The 12441-nt window shown below is 37.0% G+C and overlaps 1 protein-coding gene across 1 annotated transcript in view; it reads right to left on the reverse strand.

Moving 5' to 3' along the window:
- DEUP1 (deuterosome assembly protein 1) overlaps window positions 1-12441 on the reverse strand; it is a 74249-nt gene that overhangs the window by 37554 nt on the left and 24254 nt on the right. The window contains 3 exon segments of the mRNA XM_065882674.1: window positions 4535-4621; window positions 6320-6517; window positions 11379-11484. Coding sequence (XP_065738746.1) covers window positions 4535-4621; window positions 6320-6517; window positions 11379-11484 — 391 coding nt within the window.

Raw genomic sequence — 12441 nt, forward strand, 5'->3', positions numbered from 1 at the left:
TGATTGTAAGGTCTTATTGAAGAGCATAAAATAAGAGATGAAGAAATGGAAAGCCATGCCATATTCTTGGATGGCAAATTTTACTATTATAAAAATGCCAATTCTTTCAAAGATAATATATAAACTTAATTCAATTCCAAATAGAATCCAACAGGAAATTATCAGGAGAAACTGGATTAATTGAGCTTAATATTTATATAAAAATTTAAATCGGATCCCTGTTTTATATCACACGCAAAAGTGTAATTCAAATGGATTAAAGACTTAGATGAAGAATATAAAAATCTTTGAATAAACTATATGTATTGTCTAGAAGTTGGAAGAACCATGTTACATACACAAGGAAGGAAATTCAGATGCTATAAACAAAAGGATGTACATGTTTGACAAATAAAAGTTAAAAAATTTTTGTATGATAAAAAGATATCATAAATAAAATTAGAAACAACAACTTTAGAAAAACGCTGTTATAAATTGACAAGATTGCCCAAAGAAAATGAGCTTGAGCTTTGCTCAAGAAAAACGAGCAAAGAATATAACTAATTTATAGTACATTGTCAATAAATACACAAAAATATGCTTACTGTAGTCAGGGAAATGCAAATTACACTACTACTGAGATATCACTTTACACCCATCAGACCGACAAAAATATAAAAGAGCAATAACACCTGTTATTGCCACTAAGGATGAAAGAAAAGGGTACTCTCATACAGAGATGGCAGAAATATGATTCAACAAATATTTTAAAATTAAAACATATTCTTTGAATTGGCAATTCCATTCTCAGAAAGCTATTCCGAGATGTATGTACAAGGATGATTTTGACAGTATTGTGTATCTGTGTAAAAATCTAGAAACAGTTATTAATTATGAATGAATTACAGTTGACCCTTGAACAACAGGGGTTTGAACTGTGTGGGCCCACTATACATGGATTTTTTTCACTAAATACGTACCACAGTACTACAAGACCCACAGTTGGTTGAATCCTCAGATATGCAGAAGGGCTGACTATAAAGTTATGTACAGACTTTTGACTGCATGGAGTCAGCACCCTTGACCCCTGCGTTATTCAAGGGTCAACCATAATTCTGAAAAAATAGCTGAATAACTTTTGATACATTCACATCATGGGATATTATTAAGCTACTCTATACAATCAAATAAGACCTAAACTTGTTGACATAGGATCTGCAGAGGATACAAGACACAGAGAAGTGTGTAAAATCGAAACCATTTAAAAAAAAAAATTAAAACCACTAAATAGGTATATGACTACACACACACACAAACATATATGAGAAAACACAAAATGATACATACTGAATAGTTAACGTGCTATCTGGTGGATGGGTTATGAGGTGGCTAGAGAAATGGAGGAAAGGGGAAGGGGAGAAGCAAGAGAAAAAGAGAGACTGCACTAAAATCACTAGTGTGTAAGTTACTCTTCAATTCATTAAAATTTGTATATACCTTACATGACTATATATACATTTATTTTTTCTAAGAAATTAAGAAAAATAAAAAGGTGTTTCTCTCCTGACTTGTAGAGATGTCCGTGATACATAGTCAAAAGGCAGTTTAGAATAATGTATATATTACACATGTATTTCTGTAAAACAACACTCAGCTCATCCTTCCTAAGTGCGTACACCAGCAAGGAAAAAGTTAAAGAAGGCTACACACTAGCTGGTTAGCACTGAATATCTCTGGAGTCCAAACTGGGATTGGGGATAGGAGCAGAGATAATTAGCTTCTTCTTTACACATCTTCACGTGTTTTATTTCTTGAAAAAATGAAAACCAATAAATGAACAAAGCCAAATGCCTACAGGAGCCAGAGTGAAGCAGGCTTAGTTGGGGGCTGTGACGAACTGTGAATACACAGCTTTTTTAGTTTTAGTTGTGAATGCACAACTAAAAACATCCAGAATGGAGGCTTCCCTGGTGGCGCAGTGGTTGAGAGTCCACCTGCCGATGCAGCGGACACGGGTTCGTGCCCCAGTCCGGGAAGATCCCACATGCCGCAGAGCGGCTGGGCCCGTGAGCCATGGCCGCTGAGCCTGCGCGTCCGGAGCCTGTGCTCTGCAACGAGAGAGGCCACAACAGTGAGAGGCCCGTGTACCGCAAAAAAAAAAAAAAAAAAAAAATCCAGATTGAAATGTAAAAAATTAACATAAAAACCATATATTTGAGAGAGAAAAAGACACAGATGAGGGCAGGATTCTAAATAACGTTTTCGTGTGTCCAGTTTAGAAAAAAAAGTCCTTGTGTTAAACAGATTTTCTGTAACAGACAGGGAAATCACACATACTTTACTTTTTATCCATTTATACTCCAATCACAGGATCCATAACAAGGCCGAAAGAAGAATGCAGAATGCTTCTATTCTTTGATGCTAGAATACAGACTATTAGGAGAACAAGGACATACTATCACAGAAATATAGTATCATCATAGGCAGAACACGCTTTGACATAAATTGTAGCAATATTTTTCTGGATCTGTCTCCTAAAGCAAAGGAAATAAAAGCAAAAAAAACACAAATGAGACCTAATTAAACTTAAAAGCTTTTGCATAACAAAGGAAACCATCAACAAAATGAGAAGACAACCTACTGAATGGGAGAAAATATTTGCAAATGATATGACCAATAAGGGTTAATATCAAAAACAGCTCATACACTCAACATCAAAAAAACAAACAACCCGATTAAAAAATAGGCAGAAGAACTGACTAGACATTTTTCCAACGAGGACATTCAGATGGCCAACAGGCACATGAAAAAATGCTCAACATTCTTAATCATCAGAGAAATGCAAATTAAAACCACAATGAGATATCACCTCACACCTGTTGGAATGGCTCTCATCAAAAAGAACACAAATAACAAATGTTGGTGAGAATGTGGAGAAAAGGAACTGTCACACACTGTTGATGGGAATGTAAATTGGTGCAGTCACTGTGGAAAACAGTATGGAGGTTTTTCAGAAAACTAAAAATAGAAATACCATATGACCCAGCAATTTCATTCACGGGTATGTATCTGAGAAAAACAAAAAACACTGATTCAAAAAGATATATGCACCCCAATGTTCACAGCAGCATTATTTACAATTGCCAAGATACAGAAGCAACCTAAGTGTCCACCAACAGATGAATGGATAAAGATGATGTGGTACACACACACACACACACACACACACACACACACACACACAATGGAGTACTACTCAGCCATAAAAAAGAATGAAATTTTGCCATGTGCAACAACATGGATGGACTTGGAGGGTATTATGCTAAGTGAAATAAGTCAGAGAAAGACAAATACTGTATGATATCACTTATATGTATAATCTAAAAAATACAACAAACTGGTGAACATAACAAAAAAGAAAGAGATTCACAGATATAGAGATAGGGCTAGGGGATTAAGAGGTACAAACTATCATGTATAAAATAAACTATGAGGATATATTGTATAACACAGGGACTATAGCCAATATTTTATAACTATAAATAGTGTATAACCTTTAAAACTGTGAGTCACTATGTAGTATACCTGTAACTTATATAATATTGTAAATCAACTATACTTCAATTAAAAAAGCAAAAATAAAATACTGACAAAAAAAGACATACAGTATCCTGGCTTAAGAAAGGACCTTGGAAAATGCCCGATCCAACTTCCTCACTTTACAGCTGAGGAACGTGAGGCCAGGTTAAGCGACTGCCGTACTCGATTCCCTCCATTCCCTGCATGGCAGAAAATTATTTTATCTCAGAATTTTCACTCAGAGCAAATAAATGGTAGACAAGTAACAATGGTATTTCATTAGTTCAATAAATAAAAGTTCTTCTATTTTACATGTAAAAAACCAACCCTCAACTGTTATATTAAACATTTGAAATGAAAGGCACAGAACCTGTTTAAGTTGCCTTGTGTAAACCTGTAAAGACACTGCTTGAAACCACACGGTCAGTCCTCAATCATTCGCTGATCCATCCTATTTATTCAACCAGCATTCACTGAACACCGTCTATACTCCTGACGCTGGGAGGTACTCTTGACACACACATTAGTGAGGCACAGTCTTTGTTCACCATCCAGTGGGGAAGTGATAAGCTATGAAACAAGTTGGACCCAAAATACAAACCAAGTGTAGATGGAATGATTTATTCTGACTGGAGTTTCAGGAGCAGCTTCATCAAGGGGAAAGTTGACACATGAGTCAGGCCATGTAGGATGTAGGATTCCAGAGGCAACAGCAAGAGCAAAAGCAAGGAAGTAGTGTGTTTGAGGAAATGATCAGAATTGAGCCCAACGCAAGAAAAGAACAAGGGAGAAAACTAGAAATTCACATGTTCTAGCCTGAGGATAAAAGTAAATTCAATCTAAGTGCAAGATAATTTGCCACCCCATCTCCTGCATGCCTGACATGTGGGAAGCATTCAGTAAAGAATGTCTGGGTAAATCCTGACCAACTAAGTAATCTCTCTGTTCAAGTTACTGAATGATTTCAGCATATTACCATGTACCGTCCAGGGTCTAAATCTCCCATCATGCCTTTCAGGTGTGTGTTTTCAGTTCTGACAGCTTTATCTCTCTTATCTGAGACCTGAAAGGAGATTAGTAGTTAAAAGTGAATGTAAAATTCATAATAAAAGTTCACAATTCTATGAAAATTAATTTTATTTTGTTAATGTAAATATTTTCAAAGTGTAGCGAAGGGAAACACTTCTGAGGCAGGATCATCATAAATCAGGTATTTTCATTCAGTTCGCAGATCTTTAGCAGGCCCCATTTTACCCTCCTTTTCTGATTGGTGCTAAATTAAAAATAGATACTTACAATAATGATTCATTATACTTTTCTATTCCAAAATTCCATTTCTCACTTCTATTTTTTTATGGTATGCAAATTACCATCAGAAAAATTACAGTTTTAAAAACATGCTTGAATAATAGTGTCCGTTAAATTTGTTCATGACCTGATTAATTTTTACAGTATGCAAATATGATTTCATGTTTAATTTTGTTCTTCTTGATACTTCTGCCAAATTTCCTTCTTTTTTGTGACAACTTCATTTTGTCTCCTCATTTATTTTTTCCCCTAATTTCTTCTACTTAAGAGCGCTTAGACATAGCATTTGCCCTTTTATTTATCTAGGGCTCATTTCCATATAAAACACTTCCCTTAAAAAGGTTTACTTTTGTAAATTACAAAATATATTCTCCTTGACAAAAATCTAAAAATATAGAAGAATGTAAAGGTGAAAATAAAAATCATTCATGATCCAACTACCCAGATCACTGTTAACACCTGTAAAAATATCATTTCCTTTACAGGTGCAACCAATGCTATTGTCCTATCTATGCTGTTTTCCTGTAACATTATACAAATTAATCACAGTTTAAAGCTTATAATTGGGCAAAGGCAGAATCTTTTCTTGTTTTTACAATATTCAGGATTGAAATAGCCCTGTTATTTATGAAGTAACCCTCATATGCCTAGAAAATTATTGAATGGTGCTCTCAAAAACCCTATTTGGTGGTGAGATGAATTGGGAGATTGGGATTGACATATATACACTGATATGTATAAAATAGCTAACAAATAAGAACTTGCTGTATAAAAATGAATAAATAAAATAAAATTTAAAAATCCCTCTATATTTGGGGTAAAAACACTGAGAAACCCTATACTTTCAGTAGCAGGCCACCAATTTGATGATGAGTATGGGACTGAGGGAATTTCAAAATGAATAGGAGGGGAGGGAGGGAGGGAAGACTTAGAAGTCACTTGCAGTATTTTAACAGTAGAACGTTATAATGGCTGTTTTTCCCCATGAACCACGCTACGCATTGAGTGAATGTTCAGTAAATATGAACTAATCTTTGTGTTTCATGTCCATTTTTTAAAACTCTAAAATAAAGGTATGAAATGTCCAAGAAAAACTGGAGTAGAAGCTTTTTTTAAGATACAAATGTTAATAGAAGAGAACTATGGAAAACAAATTCAGGAAGAAACCTTTGACCAGAGCATGCTGTGGGAGGTGATCAGAATATGGGTCACTAGAAAATGTTAGCATGAGATTTAAAGAAATTTTCTTGTGCTGTCACTTGTTTCCCTGGTTCTTGTTTGATGACACTTTGCATTATCTCACCAAGGTTTTATGTGACTCCACAAAGCATTCCTGTGCTGTTAGTCTCAGAAACAATACAAGAAATACAACCCTTTTATTAATCAATAAGGAAGGCGACTATTTGCACTGAGCAAGAGTGACCTGGACAGGTGCTTCCTGCCGCTTGCATACCTGTTGTTTCACCAACATTTTCTCTTTTATTTCTAACTCCATTTTTAACCGTCTTTCCAGAAATGCAGCTTTCTTCATGATAGTTGCTATAGTGATTTCCTTCTGATGAAGCTCCTCTGTTAGGTCAGAGATTTCATTCCTCATTCTTTCCTGCTCAGAGCTATGGTACTCTTCCTCCTGACAGAGTTGGCTTCTTATCTGCAGCAGCTGTTTTCCAGAAAATAGTAACAAATCCTTTATACAGCAGCTGAAAGGTTTTATTAGCCATGTTCGGTCTTCCCATCCTATCTTAAAACTTTGCCAGACCTCACTTTACCCTCCTTTTCTGATCAATGCTAAATGAAAAAGATACTTACAATAATGGTTCATTTACTTTTTCCTTCCAATTTCAAAATTTTGTTTTCACTTCTATTTTCTATTGTATATAAGTCCTCACCAACTACTGATACCACTTTAATGACGACTTTGACAGGAAGGTGAGGAAAGTATTATCAAGCACTTTCCCCCCAGCTTCATTGAGGTATAATTGCTATACAAAAACTGTACATAGTTCGTGGATAAAATTTGGTGAGTTTGGACATACACTTGTGTTACTATCACCATAATCAAGAAAATAAACATGACCATTACCCCTAAAAGTTTCTTTGTGTCCCTTTGTTGTTTTAATTTTGTGTACGTGTGGTAAGAATACTTAACTCAAGCTCTACCTTCTTAACACATTTTTAAGTGCACAATACCTTATTGTTTACTGTTGCACTGTGTTGTACAGCAGACTGTGGAACTCACTCATCTCGTGTAACTTACTTGATACCCATTAAACCACCACCCCGGACTTGGTGCCATGGAAGAGCTCTGGACCCACAGCGCAGAGGCTGATGAACCATTTTTTAGGGAGAAAATAATTGGCTAAGAGAGGTTAAGTGACCTGCTCAAATTCATAAAACTATTAACTGGCAGAGTTAGGTCTAGAACTTAGGACTGTTGGATCTAAATTCAGTGCTTTTTGGGACTAAATCATGCTGTACTATTTGCGACTGAACACTATGTTTTTTAGAATCTTGCTACAATAAATTTCAAACTTAAAGTGTCCATCAAAAAGCAACACCTACATTTCTTAAGCCGGTGGAGTCTCATATTCTTAACTTTAGCTAAACCTTCCACGGTAGAAACCTCTGGATCACCCTGGACTCCTCCCGTCCCTCATCCTCCCAAATCAAGTCAGGTAGCAAATTCTGTCCCTTCTGTTTCAACCTCTCTTAAATCTCACCTCTGCTTTCCATTCCTACTACCACTGTCTTAGTCCAGACTCCTCCCGTCTTTCTAGAAATCTTTCACTCTCTCTAATTCTTGAGGTTCAGAGATAAAGTATGTAATTACCGGCCTCAAAAAAAAAAAAAAAAAATCACAGTCCATCGGGGGAAACAGGAAAATAAACAGTTAGAACACAGTGTAGCAACTGATATCAGCAGTATGTAGTGGAGTAGGGCTTACTCCAGCCTGGGGATGCCAGGATAGGATTCCCAGAGGAAGGGACATCGCACTGAATACTGAAGGATGAATGGAAGCCAGATGGAAGAGAGTGATGGAGGTGAGCTCCCAGGCAACGAATGCAGTGAAGGAGTGGGGTCAGAGGGAGAAGGCACACTCAGTGAACCAAAAGGAGTTTGGAGTGGCTGGGACTTGGCGCGTTGTGAGAAGTAAGGCTGGACAGTTAAGGAGGGGCCATTCACAAAGAGATTTATATGAATTTACCCCTCGGAACTTACTTCAAAAACTTTTTTTCCATTTCATCTTTAAACATCTATATCTCTAAAAGAATAGCGGTGTGCTCTCTCTCTTTTCTAACATAACCAGAATACCATTATAATGTCTTAAAAATATTAACAACAATTCCTCGATATCATACAATATCCAGGCACTATCAAATTTAAAATTATATCAGAAGTGTAATGAATGGTTTTCAGGTTTGCTTATTTGAATTGAGATCTAAATATGGTCCACACATTGAGACTGGCACCTATCTTCTTTTTTTTTTCCGGTACGCGGGCCTCTCACTGTTGTGGCCTCTCCCGTTGCAGAGCACAGGCTCCGGACACGCAGGCTCAGCGGCCATGGCTCATGGGCCCAGCCGCTCCGCGGCACGTGGGATCTTCCCGGACCGGGGCACGAACCCATGTCCTCTGCATCGGCAGGCGGACTCAACCACTGCACCACCAGGGAAGCCCCTGGCACCTATCTTTTTAAAGCCGCTCTTTGTGCATGCATGTGTGTGTGCACGTGTGTGTGTGTGTGTTCTGAGTACTCTGCATACATCGTCTTATTTAATCACCACAATCTCTATATTCCAGAGCAGAAAATTAAGATACATAACTGTTCACAGTCACATTCTTGGTGACAGGCAGTCCGATTCCAGGTCCTTACCCATTGTTCTATGTAACCTCTGTGAGCATAGCCCTAGAATGTGGTTCCCACATTGGAAAAAAGCCAGAGTGGGATGACCTAACATGGAAAGTTCTCAGGTCAGTAAGGCAACCATGGTCCAGCCTCAGGCTTTATACCATCAATTTCTCATCTGAGTCTATTCTTTTTACTAAAATTTTTAGAATTTCAGAGTTGGACATAACCTTAGAAATCACATGGTCTAACTCCATCATTAAAAAAATGGAAAAACAAAGGCTCATAGGGAAAGGAACTGACTGGGTCTAAGTTATCCAGCTCCTAAGAGCAGAAACGTAGACTAGGAGACTGAAGTACAAATACCCTCACCCCAGGACAATATTACACATCTCCCATCTTCTCTCTCCAATTTTTTCTCTTATAATTTATTTGATGAACAATGGGGTTGTTCTATCATTTGCCCCAATTTGGATTTTGCTGATTGCATCCCCATGGTGTAGTTTAACATGTTCTCTTAAAATGGTATTTTTTAAAATGTGGGGAAAAAAAGAATATATTATCATGAAGAAGGAGTAAACTATTTTCATTATTTTCACAACATTTAGATATTAAAACACGCTATACTGCAAAATTTCTTTTTAAATGAGATTAATTTACCTAGCTGTAAATGACTTTTGGCTTTATTAAAAATGTCAATTTTGTCACAAAATAAGTTACTAAAAATCGTTCTATATTGACAAAAGAGAAAGAAATAAAACACTTGCAAGATTCATAATACATGGCTCTTGTTGGTTTTATTACAAGAGAATGAAAATGCTCTCTACAAACACTTCCCAGAAACTATAGCTATTTATACACAATTCATTTGTTACCTTTTCTGCACAGCAATGCATTATCTAGAGGTCTCCCAGAGTCTGTAAAGAGATTTGTGTCTTGCAGTCTCTCCCTCCACATCAAAACTGTGCAAAATCAGTAGATTCCTTCTAAGTTTTATTACTCTACTTAAATCTATGAGGTTAAGAACGGTGTAACTATACTTTAGGAGGATTTAATCAACCTTTTATCATAATGTATTCACTGGGGACTCCAGTCAAGAACAGTTTTTAAAGTTATATTTTAAAATATCAGTAAAATAAGTTTCATGGGATTATGTGAAAAATATAAGGAAAATGATAATTAATTCATAACACCTTTTCTACACTTAATAGTTGCCTGACAGTCAATTCTTCAGGAGATGGGATTTGGCTTTTACATTATTATATTTCCTACAGAAATAAGCAGTACAGCAACAGTCCTACTAGATACTCAATAAATGTTTGGTTAATTTATACAAACAACTGAATTTATGACCCTATACAATTATGGGAGACTTCAGCCTTAATATTAATTAATTTGTTCTCTAAATATTTATTTTCACTCATCGTGTGTCAGGCACTTTGCTGGGCACTGGATGATAATTCAAAGCCACATCCAGTATTTTCCTGCTTTTAACAATTGTTTAGACTATATAGCATTGAATATTCTGTGTAATCCTTAAACTGAAAGACCAGAGAAGTGGGTAGCAGCCGTGAGAAACTCATGGGAAAGCCACTACTGAATTTGATGAGAGGATGAAGAGAAGACAGTTTTTGTAGCTGCCTAGCTCCTGGCAGAGTACTTGGCACATGTTAGGTGCTCAATGACAAAATGTGGGTGTCACCAATAACAATAGCAGCCAACATCTATTAGGTGCCTCCTCTGAGCTAGGTAGGCCCCATTTTAAGCACTTTACTTGCATTACTTTATGGATTTAATGGAAGAGTATGAATTCACACTCTTAAAGGAAGAGTATGAATTCTGGAGCCAGATTGCCTGGATTCAAATCCGGCCACTGCTACTTACTATTTATATAATATTGGTGGAAATTACTGACCTTCTCTGTGCCTTAGCTTCCTTAAGTGTAAAGGAGTAAAGGAGGATAGTATTAGTACCTACCTTATAAGATGGTTGTGAGGAATACATGAATTAGGATTTGTTAAGCCCTTAGAACAGCTTCTGGCACATGGCAAGAGTTGTTTAAGCTTGTTTAATCCTCATCACAACCTTGTGAGGTAGGGCGAATTATCCCACCCCCATCCTAGAAATGAGAAACATAAGCAGCTCGCATAGGCAACTTCCCAAAGCTCATGCACCTAGTGTGTGGTTGAGTGCAGGCCTCTGCTCTCACACTTCCTGCACTCAGCTACCCTGCACCGAGCCACAGGCCCTCTGTGTTTCCTGGGCAGTCTCCCAGCAGCAGAGTGATGACCTAAGTTTGTCTTTCTTATAGCATCACACAGAAGAGTGTCAGAATTAGCAGCTCGGTAGGTTATTATCTTAGGAGAAAACACAGAAGGAAAAAGAAGGGAGTGTGGGGGCTTCCCTGGTGGCGCAGTGGTTGAAAGTCCGCCTGCCGATGCAGGGGACACGGGTTCGTGCCCTGGTCCAGGAAGATCCCACATGCCGCGGAGAGGCTGGGCCCGTGAGCCATGGCCGCTGAGCCTAGGCCACGACAGTGAGAGGCCCGCGTACCGCAAAAAAAAAAAAAAAAAGAACAGAGTGAGAGGGAAGATGTTTTTCCCCCTATGTATTCAGAGACTTCAGATCTGCCTGGAAGAACAAAGCTTTTTTTTATTTGCCATACCTTGTTCAATTCTTTTTCATGATTTGGTTGATCTGGGGTCACTGCAAACAGCTCTTTCCGTTGTTTTTCTGATTCTTTAATAGATGGTGAATAAGATGATTCAAGTCTACAAATTATAATGAGTAAAAATTAAGCTTAACTTGATAAATTGTTATGATTATATTGTTAATTTAGGCCATCATAGGATGCAGAGATAGATTATTAGTCTGCTGGAAACATTTCTAGTTACAGAAATGGCAAGTTCTAATACATTCAGGTCCTATAAGTATTTGCATATTTAACTGAGTGCAAATAGTCTTAGTGAAAAAAATAAAACCTAGTTATTAATATGGAATTTCAATTATACATTAAAAATTGGCTGAATACTGGATTTGCATATGTAGATAAGATTTTTGGATAAGATGAAAAGACTGTTTGGTATAATAAAATAGCTTGGGAGCCAGTTTAAAAAAGAAAATACACCTGACCTGCTTCTACATAGTGGAAAGGAACTATGTCAGGAGATGTCCGAGGGGAGCCGCTACTCTGTAAAAGTGATTCAAAATGATTAAATCTGACAGGCTACCCAGAGAGAGTGCAAATATGTCTATTTTTTGGCTGCTCAATTTATAAAATGGAATAGCAACCATATATGGACACTAGAGAGGAAAGGCAGAAACTAGTATAAAAAGTACCATTTCCAAAGGAAGGTTGGAGAACTAGAAACAGGTAATGTTCACTTCCACATCAGGGAGGTTGGTAAAATTAAAAAAACATTAAAACAAAAAAATAAAGATAACCAGGCAAGGAAAGAAACATGCTTTCCACTATTGCTGGACTAACCTGGTAGAGTCTGGGGTTTTGAGGAATGTACCCACCTATAAGTGAGCATAATTTTAGATTTCCAAAGAGCTTTTAAAAAAGTTCCACAAATCAAAAACTTAAGCCACACATTCAAACACAACAAAATCTGAGTAATGATAGAGAAATAGCTAATGTAAAGATGGAAAATAAAGGGCTCTTTTAAAAGGTATAAATGAATAGTGATATCCCTGACGTACATATGTCTGGACTGGACTGCTTT

This window comes from Phocoena phocoena, chromosome 8 (genome assembly GCF_963924675.1).
Source record: "Phocoena phocoena chromosome 8, mPhoPho1.1, whole genome shotgun sequence".
In the NCBI taxonomy this organism is placed as follows: domain Eukaryota; kingdom Metazoa; phylum Chordata; class Mammalia; order Artiodactyla; family Phocoenidae; genus Phocoena; species Phocoena phocoena.